The sequence below is a fragment of the Oryzias latipes genome, chromosome 17, assembly GCF_053564925.1.
Source record: "Oryzias latipes strain Hd-rR chromosome 17, Olatipes_Hd-rR_3.1".
Taxonomy (NCBI): Eukaryota; Metazoa; Chordata; class Actinopteri; order Beloniformes; family Adrianichthyidae; genus Oryzias; species Oryzias latipes.
This window is the reverse complement of record NC_136253.1, coordinates 15015324-15031433: the sequence shown is the minus strand read 5'-3', so window position 1 is coordinate 15031433 and position 16110 is coordinate 15015324. Positions and strand designations below refer to the sequence as shown.

General features: G+C 40.7%; 2 protein-coding genes and 1 pseudogene across 17 annotated transcripts in view; 2 read left to right on the top strand and 1 right to left on the bottom strand.

The window, feature by feature from the left end:
* Nucleotides 1-16110, top strand: part of LOC144986718 (uncharacterized) — a 52315-nt pseudogene that overhangs the window by 17687 nt on the left and 18518 nt on the right. The window lies entirely within an intron of this gene.
* LOC101156140 (uncharacterized) lies at nt 2609-14941 on the bottom strand. Of its 5 annotated transcripts, none has more exons than XM_023965652.2 (5): nt 14446-14826; nt 12924-13070; nt 12788-12857; nt 12097-12360; nt 2609-4340 (listed from the first exon to the last, which is right to left on the bottom strand). In XM_023965652.2, exons 1-5 carry the CDS (start codon nt 14824-14826, stop codon nt 3121-3123), a joined length of 2082 nt encoding a protein of 693 aa, XP_023821420.1. In that variant the 3' UTR covers nt 2609-3120. The 5 variants fall into 5 exon arrangements, with proteins under 5 accessions (XP_023821420.1, XP_023821424.1, XP_023821423.1 ...); XM_023965656.2 differs by lacking the exon at nt 14446-14826 and adding an exon at nt 13842-13981; XM_023965655.2 differs by lacking the exon at nt 14446-14826 and adding an exon at nt 14870-14941 and having other exon boundaries at nt 12788-13070.
* The window catches only part of LOC110013423 (uncharacterized), a 401209-nt gene continuing 399961 nt past the window's right edge, over nt 14863-16110 (top strand). For 10 of the 11 annotated variants that reach the window (XM_078934513.1, XM_023965573.2, XM_078934501.1 and 7 more), the window contains exon 1: nt 15195-15358. The gene's annotated coding sequence lies outside the window, so the exon portion shown is untranslated. Of the gene's footprint in view, nt 15359-16110 lie in introns of all 11 variants that reach the window. The other variant, XM_078934502.1, reaches the window with a different exon arrangement.

Genomic DNA, 16110 nt, shown 5'->3' with positions numbered 1-16110 from the left:
CTTGTTTACTTGTTTGTTTGTACACATATTTAATTCACACTTGATTATTTTGCAAGAAGAACAAGGAATCCTGAAAACTTCACCTGCTCTGTTCAGTATCAGTGTATTCATCACTGAGTCACACTGGTTGAATTTTTAGCTAAAGATGTCCTAAATCCAATTTAGGTCAGTAAATTGGATCATTCAAAATGAACCAATATTGACTATGAATCGGATCAGCGACAACAAATTATGACTTGAATGGAATCGTTGTTTAAACAAATTGTTATACTCCTTCCAAAAAATCTATGACGCATATTTTTGGAGTGTCAGAGGAAGCTAGCGCATGAAGCCAGATCCGGAAGAGAAAGTGCTAATGACTACCCCACCCTGCAGCCTGAGCACCTACACAGGTGAAAGGTGTCATTCTTGTAAAATATTTGGAAAAAGATTTCTGCATCTCATCTCTTTAGTAACTGTTCACATAAGAAGTCACACAAGTCAAAAGATTCTTTGTTTTACTATTTAATGAAAGTGATGTTTTTACCACTCACAACAGTCGACACATTCATAGTTTTACATTAAATAGACAAAAAAACTACTAAATATTCAGACTTTTCCAAATAAAGCAAGGTCCATAAAGACATGGATGACAGAGTCTGCTGTGGAAGAACTTGACTGGCCTGCACAGAGTCCTGACCTTAACCCAAAAGAACACCTCTGGGATTATTTAGAGTGGAGACTGAGAGCCAGGCCTTCTCCACCAACATCAGCGTGTGACCTCACCAATGACCTTTTGGAGGTATGGTCAAAACATTTTATAAACACACTCCTCAACCTTGTGGACAGCGTTCCCAGAAGAGTTGAAGCTGCAATAGCAGCAAAAGGTGGACAGACATCATATTGTACTATATGGGTTAGGAATGGGATGGCCTTCAGTTCATATGTGAGGCAAATGAGCGAATACTTTTGGTTATATAGTATATATCTTATGACATATTTTTTAATATTATTAAACATTTCATCATACATAAAAGAGACGAAAATACCTTTAGAATTTCAGACATTTCTCAAACTCACACAAATCTCAGATACATTTTAACCCATAAGAACCCAGACACTGATGTCCCAACAGATAATCTACAACCAAAAATCTCCAAGTGAGAAATCGATATCCCATCTTTGTGAATTCAGAAAAATGTCTACTGGAAAGAAATTTGACGGAAACATGGTGCTCTTTTCCCATTTCGCTTTATTTGAAACAGTCTGCTAAGATTGATCAACTTATTTTTCATTATGTAAAATTATGTTTCCTTAGGTGTGTTAACTGGCATATGAGCAGGAAAAATGTCACTTAGCAGCTGCCAAGCAGCTTGATGAAAAAAGGTCTCCTGTTGGAGAAATTATTAGATAATGGAAAAAGCTGAACATGATGGTCAGTCTCCTTTGGACTGGGGCTCCATGCAAGATCTCTCCTCGTGCGGTCTTGTTGATCTTAAGGAAGCGGAGGATCAGGCCAGAACTACAAAGAAGGAGCTGGTCAATGACCTGAAAAGACCTGCGACCAACGTTTCCAAGGTTACTTTTGAAAATACACAAAGACGTCATGGTTTGAAATCATGCTTGGCACAGAAGGTTCCCCTGCTTAAACCAACACATCTCCAGGCCTATCAAAAGTTTGCCATTGACCACTTGGATGATCCAGAGGAGTCATGGGCGAAAGTCATGTGATCAAATGAGACCAAAATAGAACTTTTTGGTCTTAATTCCAGCATGTTTGGATGAAGAAGAATGATGAGAACCATCCCAAGTACACCATTCAAATTATGAAGCATGGGGGTGTTAGCATCATGCTATGGGGGGGTTTTTCTACACGTTTCATACTAGTTGGTTTGAAGGCATAAGTATGCGTGTGGGAACAATATTTGTATTGTGTACATGTTGACATGTGAATGTTTTTGGAGCCAACAGGTATGTTTATAACATTCGAGTGTGTGTGTGGACAGGCCCCGCCCTTATAGACTTGTATTACATCTGACCCTCACCGTAACAAGTATAACAATCCAGTAACTTGTTGCTTTATGCTGCTTCATGCCCCCCCCCCCCTCTATAATTACCCTCCTATCCCCCCCTCTCTTACATCCCTCTCTTTTCTTACCTCCTTTCCTTTTCCGTCCAGTCCAACACAAAAGACTTTCAAATATGATATAAAATTAATAAAGTTTGGCCTCAATTACAAAAGAGGTTTATTCAGACATAACTCTGGTTTGTCAGAAGATTCATAACCCCTGTAAAATATGTGCAACACAAGAGGCCTTCAGCTCTTATCTGTTTGCCCAGCTGTTGGACAGGACAATTGAAAAGAAAAAAAGATAATGGCCAGTAGGGGGTAATGATTATTCGACCTAATCGATTAATCAATTTCTATTCCAACATCTAAACAGACTGATCAGAGGCCAGTTGTTAATCAAATCAATGCCGTACCCCTGGACAGACCTATGAACTTTTTCAAAGTAAAATGTGAATGGATTTACCATTAATTCTTGTTTACTTGTTCACATCTTTAATTTACACTTGATTATCTCGTAAGAAATTAAAAGGATCTGGAAAATTTCACCAATTTCACCTCAAATATTTTTAATTTATTTGACAAAAACATGGGGCTGTTTCAATATTTTTGTTTTATTCAGACTATTCTGAATATCAAGGAAAACTCTTCTTTTTAAATAAAAATATGGGTTCTTGGATGTGTGAACTGTCGCATTCGTGGTAAAAAACATGACTTTGATCAAAGATTTTACATAATTTACAAAATAATATCTTCCCAATGGTGCGATTTCATCATGTGTTCTATTATGGCCACTTAAGGAAGATAATGCAAAAGTGAATGACACCTTTTACCCGTGCGGGTGTTCATGTAGTCAGCTAACTCTTGTGCTATCTTATGGGGTCCAGATGACCCCATCCTTACATTGACGTGTTATCCCTACCATGACACAGGTAGGGTAAAAGAGGATTTCATGTTATCCATGGACACAAGTGAAGATCACAAATCATTTAAGAAAAAAGGTTTACCGTATTGTATTGTGGGGTCTAGATGACCCCACTCTCAATGTTAAAGTGCCTTGGATAACACAAGGGTTAAACAATTAGCGTGACAGAAGTGTTTTGGTTTACTACACGTGGCCTTTCACCTGTGTGAGTTTTCATGTGGGCACATAAGGAACTACTTCGCGTAAAACATTTTTGACAAACTTTACAAGAATAAGGCCTTTCACCTGTGTGAGTTCTCATATGATAGGTCAAATTTCTCAAGGAGACAAAAACTTTCTTACAAATGTCACACGGAAAAAGCTTCTCAGCTGTGTGAGTTCTTATGTGGGCTTTTAATTTAGTACTTTGAGAAAAGGTTTTTTCACATACTTTACAAATAAAAGGCCTTTCGCCTGTGTGAGTCCTCATGTGGGCCTTTAAGGCACTGCTTTGCATGAAACCCTTTTGACATAGTTTACAAGTAAAAGGCCTTTCACCTGTGTGAGTTCTCATGTGTAAGGTCAATCCACCTGAATGGATGAAACCTTTGTTACAAATGTGACAGGAAAAGGGCCTCTCACCTGTGTGAGTTCTCATGTGGGTTTTCAAGTCACTACCTTTAGTGAAACTTTTTTCACACACTTCACAAGTGAAGGGCCTCTCACCCGTGTGAATTCTCATGTGAACATTTAAGGAAGAATTCTGAGTAAAACTTTTTTCACAAACTTTACAAGAATATGGCCTTTCACCTGTGTGAGTTCTCATGTGGAGTTTGACATTTTTCCTTTGAGTGAAATTTTTTTTACATACCTTACAAGAAAAAGGTTTCTTACCTGTAGGGGTTTTCATATGAGCTTTTGAGGTAGAACTTTGAGAGTAACTTTTTTCACAAACATTACAAGAATAAGGCCTTTCAGACGTGTGTATTGAATCACTATGTTGAGGTAAAATGTTTCCACATGTGTCACAGGAATATGACTGACATAAGACAGCTGAACTCTCCTTCACATGAGAATCTGAAGGAGAGTCCAGCTGGACAATCACAGCATCACTGTTTCTGAACTGGCTGTTTGCTTCCAGAACTGGGTTCTCAATTGGTTCGGGGTTGGAGTCCATGTTTTCCTGATCATCCTCAGTGACCATGAAATCATCAGTCTCCTCCTTCAGTTCCAGCTCCTCTCCTTCCTCACCAATGCAGACCTCCTCCCACTCCTCTTTGATCAGTGGAAGCTCTGGTTTCTCTTCATCCAGACTGGAGCTCCTCTCCTGCTTCCAGAGAAGCTGCTCATCATCAGTCTCCTCCTTACAGATGTTTTTCTCTGAGGGGTCTGCAGGAACAAAGATGCAGGAGGAAAAAACATCTGAAACATTAGATAATATGACCTTATTTCCTATCAGACATAAAACATGAATGAATGTTATTCTATAATCACAGCATTTATTCATATTCTCCACAGTTCTTTTTCATAACAGATGCTCTAACATAATTAACACAAACAGTCACGTAGAGAAGCCCCTCAAAACCCCAACCTAATATTAATGGTTCAACAAAAACGGCGAGCAGTATTGAAGCTATCCAGCCCTACAGTTAAGCTCAAGATTCCAGCTCAGATGAGGAAAACAAAGTCGTACATATTTGTCTACAAGCGGACACATCAGAATGGAGCGCTGAGGGGAGCTTGTTATTGTACTGATTGCAGTGTGTATGGAATAAGTACAAGCCTTTTCAAACTGCATTATTTCATCTGCTCTTGATTCACCACAATTTACATAGAGAAATACTCAGAAACACAGTTTTAATTTTGATTTTCTTTATACACATTTATGAGAAAAATGCCACAAGAACATGTTAAAAACAGGATTTTCATTGAAGTGTATCTCAGACATTAATAATAAATCAAATATTAGCGTTTCTTAACTACATTAAAATACATTGCATTATTCCAGACATATTTAAAAGTATCACAGGACAAGTATCAAAATGCAATGGTTACTGTCATCAGAAAAGATTATTACGAACAATAATACATATCACAGATCCAGCATCAGTAAATCATCTGGGACTGGGTCGCAGGAGCAGCAGTCTAAGCAAAGATGCCCAGACTTCCCTCGCCCCGGCCATGTCCTCCAGCTCCTCTGGGGGGACCCTCAAGACGTTCCCAGGCCAGCTGAGAGACATAGTCTCCCCAGCATCTCCTGGGTCTTCCCAGAGGCCTCTGCCAAGTGGCACATGCCCGGAACAACTCCAGAGGGAGGCGTCCAGGAGGCATCCAGACTAGATGCCCAAACCATCTCAACTGGCCCCTCTCGATATGGAGGAGAAGCTCTTCTACTTCGCGCTCTCCACGGGTGACCAAGCTTCTCAACCTCTCTAGAGAGCGCCCAGCCACCTACAGAGAAAGCTAATTTCAGCCGGGACCTTGTTCTTTCAGTCATGACTCAGAGCTTTCAGTCATGACTCAGAGCTGAGTATTGAAACGTAGATTAACTGATAAATTGAGAGCTTTGCTTTCTGGCTCAGCTTTCTACACCACAACGGACCGGTAAAGCAACTGCGTAACTATGGACGCTCCTCCGATTCACCTGTCAATCTTACATTCTGACCTTCCCTCACTCATTATCAGACCTCAATAAATTTAAACTCATCCACCTGGAGAAAGAGCACTCCACCCACAGAGAGATGGCAAATTACCTTTCTCTGGTCAAGAACCATGGCCTGAGATTTAGCGTTGCAATGGGCCGCAAACCACACAAATGCATGCTGAAGGTCCTAGCTCGATGAAGCCAACAGGACAACAGTCTCTGCAAAGAGCAATGAAGAAGTTCTGTGATCCTCAAACCAAACCCTCTCCTGCCCCTAGTTGCAGCTAGAAATTCCATCCATAAAACCTTTGAGCAGACCGGTAATAAAGAGCATGAACCGAAAACATGAACCGAAAACAGGTCTGACTAACTGCCAGCTATGTGAACCAAATCTCTTCGCTTCGGTCATACATAGACAGGAAAAAACACTCAGTAAGGCTCCCCGGACCCCATACTCCCAGAGCAACCTCCACAGGATACCACGGGGGACACAGTCAAAGACCTTCTCCAAATCCACAAAACACATGGACTGGATAAAACTCCCACTAACCCTGGATCTAAGGTTTGACTATCTGACAGACTTTCCTATCCAGTACCCTGGCATAGACAGGAGGTTGAGGAGTGTGATTCCCTGGTAATTGGAGAACTGCTGTCCCCTTCTGAGGGGCTGGACAGTTTACTAGAATCTCTTCGAGGCCAACCGATAGTCCTTCTCCATGGCCTCACCGAAGTCCTCCCAGGAGCAAATTTTTTGCCTCTGCAACAGTCTGGGCCGCAGCTTACTTAGACCACAAGTACCTGTCAACTGCCTCTGGAGTCCCACAAGCCAACCAGGCCTGGTAGGAGTCTTTTTTCAGCTTGACGGCATACCTTACTTCCGGTGTCCACCACCGGGTTCGGGGTTTACCACCGCGACTGGCACCAGAGACGTTGTGACCACAGCTCTGAATAGTAGCACCAGAGACATGGAGGTGGAAAACATGGTCCACTCGGACTCGATGTTCCCAGCTTCCTTTGTTACCTGTTTGAAGCTCTCCTGGATGTGGGAGTTAAAGACTTTCCTGACTGAGGGCTCAGTTGAACTATGTTATAGAGATAGTAGTGTTGTTACATGAATGGTCCAAATTCTGTAGATGGTCCATGGTGGCTTCAAAGGTGGGTATACAGTTGAAAATAGAAGTTGACATTAGGGCTGTGAGATAACAGCATCACCTCGGTGATGAGGTCATCACCGCATCACCGCACTTTTTTTTTTTAAAGTTTTGCATATGGTGCGTGATTCGAACTATAATAAAAACATTAAACACAAGAAAATATGATGCCTTTTTGTTCTTCACTCCAGAAAGCAACAGCAAAACCTCTCCTTCCTTCTCAAAGACGCTCGTCCAAAACCCACTGAATTTAGAAAATGTTTGAAACGTTTACTTTCTCTAATAGTCCTGTGTTCAGACTTCAAGGGTTTCTATGGGAAATCTTTTATCACTCTTCTCCTTCTCTCCTTGCACCGGCCTACGCGCGGCTGTCAGTACTGTCTCTTAAAAGCACGAGGCACGTGCGCACTCTATTTACTCACAAGTGCCCTGTTTCAGAAACACACACACATGTTCATTCTACAACAGAAGTTTCTGTCTTGCAAGGAAATACGACAAATGTACTGCGTTCTAATTATTTATTTCCATTACAAGCTGAGCTGCGTGTGTTCTTAAGTGCACGACACGGCCGCCCACCGGATGATTTTGTGTTGGGGGGTATTACTGTTCTTAGTCACTCTGCAACACCAAACATGAACGCGCGCTGTTAGATTTCCATGAATATCCCTACATTTTTTTGTTTGTGAACTATTTTGTGGAGCGCAAAGTTACGTGTCTGTATAAACAAAGGCGGAGCCTCCTGCCCCGGAAAGGTGACAGTGTCTGCAGTCTGTTTATTACTGGGCAATAAATAATATTCTGAGAAGATGTCTCTACCACAGAGCACAGGTGAAACTCGCATGCCGCTGGAGAGGGGTCCGCTGCAGAGGAATCAACACCACCCCCCCCAACCCCACACACACACGTGTGTATTTATTTCCGATGCGGCCGCCGGGGGATTTTGTGTTTTGTTTGTTTGTTTGTTTGTTTTGGGGGGGGGGGGGGGGTGCGGTTAACCGCGACACCGCGCCCCCTGGTGGTTCATCACCGCGGTGATAAAAAATCCGACACCGTCACAGCTCTAGTTGATAATTAACATTATTTTAATTTGCTAAATGTTAGCATAATAAGACTAGGGTTTTGTGACAAGTATTTATTACTTTTATCAAAGTCAAAAGTTTACATACATTAGTATTTGGTACTATTGTCTTTAAACTGCAGTACTTGGGTCAAACGTCTTGGATATCCTTTGACAAGCTTCTCACAAGATTTGTAGGAATTTTGGCCCATTCCTCCTAAGAGAACTGGTGTAACTGAGTCAAGTTTGTATATCACCTTGCATGTACACTCCTTTTCAGCTCTGAACATACATGTTTATTAGGATTTAGATCCGGGTTCTGCAATGGCCACTACAAAACATTGACTTTATTACCTTTAAGCCACTTTGTAACCAGTTCGGCAGTATGTTTCGGGTCATTATTCATTTGGAAGATCCATTTGCGCACAAACTTTAGCTTTCTGGCTGAGGTCTTCAGATTTTGCTTCAATAATTCCACATACTGTTCTGTCCTCACGATGGCATCTATTTTTGAAGTGCACAGTCCCACCAGTAGCAAAACAATTGCACAACATGATGCCACCCCCCCCCCCTTATTTTCCTACAAAGATAACAATAGTCATCGTGGCCAAACAGTTCAATTTTAGTTTTGTCACACAACAGGACATATCTCCACAAATTAAAGTCTTTATCCTTGTGTGCATTGCCAAACTTAAACCTGGCTTTTCTATATTTCTTTTGGAGTAATGGCTTCTTCCTGGCAGAGTAGCCTTTCAGCCCATGTCTGTACAGTGCTCGTTTTACTGTTGAAAATAACACATTGATAATGACACATACATATGTATGGTGCCGCTGGGTCAGGTGTGCTGCTGGTCAACTGCTCTGTTTAAATGTGGGCGTGAAATGAAAGACTCTAAAAAGTCTCTCAAACCCACAAACCTGTCACAAGAGAACTGAACTCTTGAGTCTGATGAAAAGCAAGGCTGGAATACGACATAACATTCCAGAAGAGCTAAGAAGAAGATAGAGAGGGACCCGTGCTGAGGCGAAGAGGAGAAAAAGGGCCATCGCCAAAAAAAGAACGCAGCCGGAGATATAAACCACCAATCCCGTCAGTGATCATGGGAAATGTAAATGCCTTGGCAAATAAGGCAGATGAAATCCTTGGGTTGGTCGGTAGTCAAAGGATCTATCGAGAGTGCTGTCTATTCATGCTAACAGAGACTTGGCTAACAACCATCACACCTGACAACAATTTGGAGCTACCAGGCTTCTCTCTGGCACGCGCTGACAGCAAAAGTAAAGGAGGCGGCCTCATAATGTACATTAACAACAAGTGGTGTAACCCTGGTCACTTCACTGTTAAAGAGACCATTTGCTGCAGAGACTTTGAACTTTTAGCCGCATGTCCTGGCTGTCTGTGCTTACATTCCTCCCAGAGCGCACGCATAACCAGGGATGCAGGCGGTTGTTAATACGGTCATGGAACTACAAGCACGGCACCCACTGGCACTTGTGGTCATCTCAGGGGATTTTAAACACGTCGCCCTTGATTCCCCGTTGTCATCTATGCAGCAGTACGTGAACTGCCCAACTTGCAATGACAGGACTATAGATTTGCTGTATTGCAACATCAAAGATGTCTATCAGGCCACACCCCTCCCCGCTCTTGGCAAATCAGATCACGTTTTGATCTCCTTACAGCCTTTTTACACACCAATAAAACGGAGCGTGAGTAGGTGGACACCTGAGGTGAAGGAGGAGCTCAGGGACTGTTTTGGAAGCACTGACTGGAGCAGTCTGCTGGATCATTATGGAGAGGACATGGAGGGAGCATCTCAATGCATAACACACTATATGAACTTCTGTATAGATACTGTTGTGCTCACAAAAACAGCCCATTGCTTTGCAAATAATAAACCCTGGATAACTAGGAAAGTGATTCTAAATAAAAAGAAGAGAGCTTTCCACAAAAACGATCAGGAGGAAATGAAAAAGGTGCAGACAGAACTGAGGAGCTGCTTGAAGGGGGAAAAATACCTATAAGGACTGGGTGGAGAGGAAACTGGAGAAAAACAACATCAGGGAAGTGTGGGAAGGCATGAAAACAGTAACAGGGTGCAAGAAGGTGACAAAGGTGGAGGGGGGGGGGGGGGGGGGGGAGTGCAGAAAATGAGCTGAATACCTTTTTTTAATAGGATTGACATTTCACCCGCCATTCCCCCCATTTTCAATACAAGCCTGGTCCGCGCTACACCCATCACAGTGCCCTTTCCACTGCCTGTTCTCACCCCTCAGCCAGAGGAGGGCCCAGCTGCTCAGGCTGCTCCTTCATCACTAACCACCCATGATCTCTCTCTTCCCGTGTCCTCTTCATGTGATTTACGCCCTCCACCTGCAGAATGTGCTCCCCAACACATCACAGAACATCAGGACATCATCTAACACCTGGAGGTTGTGTTAGACCAAAAGCTGGACTGAACTATCAACACAGACCAGCTTTACAAGAAGAACCAGTCCAGAGTGTACTTTCTCCGGAGGCTGCTCTCCTTTAAGATCTGCACAAAACTGCTGCATATGTTTTATCAGTCGGTGGTGGAAAGTGCTCTCCTCTATGCTGCTGTGTGCTGGTGCAATACCATCAAGAAGAACATCTGCAGGCTCAAAACGATCATCAAGAGGGCGAGCTCTATGGTGGGACTGAAGCTGGATCTTGTGAAGGAAGTGGCAAAGCAGAAAACTCTGACCAGGTTCAGGGCCATCATCAAGAATCCCTCACATCCCCTACATGATGCCTTCACCAGCAGGAGGAGCACATTCAGCAACAGACTCCCAGCGCTACTCCACAGAAACACTGAAGAAATCTTTTGTTCCTCGTGCCATCAGGCAATACTACTCTCTGGCAGGGCATCGTAAAAGTAATTTCTTGTCTTTTTTTATTTTTTTTTACCCACTGATTTTTAAATTATAAATCTATTTTTTTATTTATTAATAATTTCAATCTGTTGCTATATTTACTATTTTTATTGTTTTTCATGTATGTGTGTGTTTTATGAGTGTGAGCAGATGGCCATTTTTAAATTTCCTAAGGGATTATTAAAGACCTATTCTATTGTTTTCTATTCTAATCTATTTTTACCATCTTCAGCAAGCATCTCCACAACATCTTTTGCCTTCGTCCTTGGGTTGTTCTGGACATATCGGACCAAAGTATGTTCATCTGTGGAACACAGAACCAGTCTCCTTCTTGAGCGATACCTAAGTGGATTTATTTGATTCATTAAATATTTCAAGCTGCCATAAGATTATTTTAGCACATTTAAGGTTACCATTTATTGCAATTCTCGCCATCTTTTGGAATATGCATACTGCACACAGCTTGATGTATAACAATAAATTTGCGATTTATGGTGCATGCCAACACAGGTGTGTTTGTAATTAACTCAAATGCTGTCAATAGACGTATCAGAGGCATCTAAAGAGATGACATCATCATCTGGGGTTTCCAAAATTACTAAATCCCCTTGATAATCAAGTTGTTCATCCTAAAGTTTTCCAAGTCATCCACACATTACTCGAGTGAATAGATCATGATTGCCATGGACTCAACCACATCTTTGGGTACTTTTTTAGACGTTTTTGGTTAAAGTAGTCCCTGGGCTTTTCGTTTGGGCTTTATCCATTTTATAATAAAAACGCTCAAAATACCAAACCGGACCACTCAGTCTGAACGAAGAATGTCAGTTACCTTCTCAACACTGATTACATCAAGCTATATGCTAACAGCAAGCAAGACATTGACTCTCTAATCCACACAACCAGGATCTACATTATGGAGATGTGGTCATTTTTATCTTCCATCAGTCACTATAAAGGCAGCTGCATTCTAACAGAGTATAAGAAGGGCAAACCCCTCAACTGACCGTCTCTCCTTGCACGTTATCATCCTATATAATACCACCTAAATTATTTGTACTTTTTTTTTACATAGTTACCATAATTCCTTTAATTTAGTTTAATGAATAACTGCAGCTTTCTAGCCTTATTCTAATGTAATTGATCAGAGACAACTGAATCAAAAGGTAAAACACTAAGATCCATAGACATACTGGTTAATGCAGTAATCCAGTTCAAGATGCTCAAGCATGTCATATTTATAAGATTAGGAAACTCCTCCACACTCACAGAGGAGCTGCTCAGGCTGGGGAGTACAGAGTCACTGACAGCAGCAGAAAACAGGGACTTTTCTCCTCCTTTGCTTTGTTTCTTAGGAATAAAAAGCATTCTTAGTCAGAACAGTTACAGTTTACGTACCTATTCGTTCCAGCTTTATGACAGGAATCATGGTGATCTTCCTCTGGTGATGCTGATGATCCAACAAATCAGACTTGAACTCCATCTTCACATCAGTCTCCTGATTCAGGAGCAGCTGCTCTCCCTCCTGGTTACTGCAGAGTTTCTCAGGTTCTTCTTTAATCTGTAGAGGTTCTGGTTCTGCTTGGTCCAGACTGGAATGTCTCTCCCGTTTATGGAGGTGCCATTTATTCTCATCCTCACACAGATGCTGCTGTTGAACATCTGGGGGTAGAAGCCACAGAAAGATAATGCTTTAAAAAAAAGAGAGATGCATCCTAACGGAGTTTACTGCTTCACCAACAAAAATTATACTAAATAGATCACAATTTAAGTTACAAAGAACGTAAATGAAACAAAGCCACCTCATTTGCATTGTAGCTGTTGTATACAAAGACACAAAATGCATTATTTAACAAATTTAAGACAATTAATAACACATAAATATAAGCACAATGGTACAGGGAAAGAGTGAAGTGAAGTGAAAAAAGTGATGTTTCAACCTTATTTTAATTACATTTGAGGAATACTGTTTGTTCTTTAGACTAACAATTGCTCCTACAGATACTCATAAACACAGATGTGCTTTAACCCAATTCACTTACAGAATAAAAAAAACAGAAACTTATCTAATAAGTTATACTTCACATACCTGTTTTGTGTAAGTCTGTCTCAGCATTTCTGATCCCCAGGCAGTACTGATAATGTGACAGTTCCTTGAACTGAAACATAATCCTTTTACAATCTCTGAAATTCTCTTCACATTTAGACTTTAATTCTGCATTTACATCAGCATCCTGATTCAGCCAGAGCGACTCTTCCTCCTGATTAATGCACAGTTCCTCTGGTTCCTCTTTGAATTGTGGAGGTTCTGGTTCTGCTTGGTCCAAACTGGAGGCTCTCTCCTGGTTAGAGCTGTCATTCATCATGTACTCCTTGCATAAAGAAAAACACAAAAGAACAAAGACATTAAGACAAGAATAAAAATGTTATAACCATTTCAAAATTGACTGTTATAACATGAAAAGTCTAGTTATACTGTAGCTGTATTGGGTTTAGTTAGGATCAGCTTGAAGTCAATAAAAATCCAGATTGTAAATTTAAAAAACTAACATATGAAAACAGTTTTAAACTCCAAAGTAATCATTCTAAAGTTGAAAGAAAATACTGACATTTGGAGAAAAATGTTTTTGTATATTTGAAACTTGGAATGACAAAAAAAAACTCTAAACCTGAAGCTGTTACCCAGTGAAAAAAAGTTTTTTAGTATCAGATGCTATTTTGTATTTTCAACATTTGCTTTTCTGTTTCTTTCACTCCTGGCTTTCAGTCCTCAGTTTATGGTTCAACTCAAAGGAGGAAAAGATAATACAAAATCATTGACAAAACCATACAGTATATGGTACAGTATATCGTTTTAACCTCTGTTTTAAAGACCTATTTAAAGGGATGATCAAAGCATTTAATAAACAGAAATGCCCTTAATGCATGATGGTCACGTGATGATGGCGCTGTGCATCGTCTTTGAATGGATAATGTTAACGCTTATATGGCTAAAGAGCAGGGACAGGGCTCACACAACTGTTTCAGAATGATCTTAACAAAATGAAATATCATGACTAGTAGTAGTAGATTCAACACATATCTTTATTTTCAAACTAATTATTTTACTTGTGGATGTTTTAGACTTTCACAGAAATACATACCGCCTCTTAGGAAGTTTAACTACTGCTTTAAGACGATTTCCATCGATCTTTCCTCCTTCCGAAGATCCTTTACAGCAAAACATGTGAAGTCTTTACCACTGCGTGAACTAACCATACCTGAACAAAGCGCCGTAACTAAACCGGAAACGATTCGCTGCTTTCACATCCAGTCACGAGCATCACCGCCCCCTATGGGCAAGGAGGTTTTGGGGGGGGGGGGGGGGGGGGGGGGGGGGGGGGAATGAAACTTGGCTAGCACCGATAGCGAAGCACAGAGTGATGCTCTCTATTAGCGATTTATCATCAGATGAACAGAAAGATGAAGAGGAAAGTTGCGGAGATTATCATGATGATGAGTCACTTTTGCAACCGTGTCGATTCGAACCCTTTTGCGAAAGTGAGGAGGATATAGCAGAAAGTAGTACGGTCTAGTGATGCCGATGACGATAGCATGAAGATTCGGCTAGCCTCCAGAACACGGCATGGCCTATGTATAATATAGCATAGGGAAATGTTTATATCAATATATATACCGTATATATATTAAACGTTAAACTCACTCTCTTTTGTAATAAATAAATTTTGTAATAAACGTTATACTCACTCTCTTTTGTGCCAGCTTTTCGGTCACCGATTTTCTCTTTTTGTACTGGCTGCTGCCAGAGCTGGTACTGGGCGTTTCTGTTTCGGACGTTCCCACTAGCGATCTCTTGAAAATGGTGGGGATTGCGTTTGGTTTCAATACTTTTTTATATCTGACATGCATTCCCATATCTTTCATGAGCTGTGGTTTTTCTTCAAAACAGTCTGCCTCAAAATGTTCGCTGCATAAAGTTGACGAAGCAGTTGGCACCCAATTCGCCCTCGTTCGCTGCACTTGTTTTGTCCATTGTTTCAGCAGCGTTTCTTGTTTTGGGAATTTATACACAGATACACTTTCACTAGATGTATTGCTACATCCAGCTGCCACACAACGACTTGGCATGTTGATGATTAACAGATTTAAACACGAGAGAAACGAAGACTACCTGTTTTGATCACCTACTGTCCGAAGCGGAACTGCGAAAGTCAATGCCTTTCATGACGTCACAGGTCATATCGAGGTCACTTCCAGCCTGCGCTCTTAGCGGCAAATTCAAATCTCTGATTCCTTCGAAAGATGTCTATTATTCATATGCTTCGGATTTTTTTCGACGCTAACTATTGGTATCAATAGAATCAGCGTTTAAAAGGCTTTTTTATTTGACAAAGTTGTTCAAAGCATGGCATCCACACTTTAAAACAAACTCCATTTTTCCCCTCAAACCTCCTTGCCCATAGGGGGCGGTGATGCCCGTGACTGGATGTGAAAGCAGACAATCGTTTCCGGTTTGGATACCGCGCTTTGATTAGATATGTTCAGTTCGCGCAGTGGTAAAGACTTAACATTTCTGATAAAAATGTTGAAAAGGTTCTTTGGAAGGAGGACAGATCAACGGCCATCCTTCTAAAGCCGTAGTTGAACTTCCTAAGAGGCGGTATGTATTTCTGTGAACCTCTAAAACAGCCACTAGTGAAAATAAGAGAACGTCTACATTTTAGTTTGAAGATATGCGTTGAATTTAGTTATTTTGATATTATTTCATTTTTGTTAAGATTCTGAAAACTGTTGTTTGAGCTCTGTCCCTGCTCTTTAGTGCATAAGCGTTAGCATCCAGTCAAAGACGATGCACAGCGCCATCATCACGTGACCATCATGCATTAAAGGGCATTTCTGTTTATTAAATGCTTTGATCATCCATTTAAATAGGTATTAAAACAGAGGTTAAAACGATATACTGTGCCAAATATGGTTTTGTTAATAATTTTGTATTATCTTTTCCTCCTTTGAGTTGAAACCATAAACTGAGGACTGAAAGCCAGGAGTGAAAGAAACAGAAAAGCAAATGTTGAAAATACAAAATAGCATCTGATACTAAAAAACTTTTTTTCACTGGGTAACAGCTTCAGGTTTAGAGGTTTTTTTGTCATTCCAAGTTTCAAATATACAAAAACATTTTTCTCCAAATGTTAGTATTTTTTTTTTCAACTTTACAATGAGTACCTTTGAGTTTAAAACTGTTTTCATATATTAGTTTTTTAAATTTACAATCTGCATTTGTATTGACTTCAAGCTGATCCTAACTAAACCCAATACAGCTACCGTATAACTAGACTTTTCATGTTATAACAGTCAATTTTGAAATGGTTATAACATTTTTACTCTTGTCTAAATTAGTTTGTTCTTTTG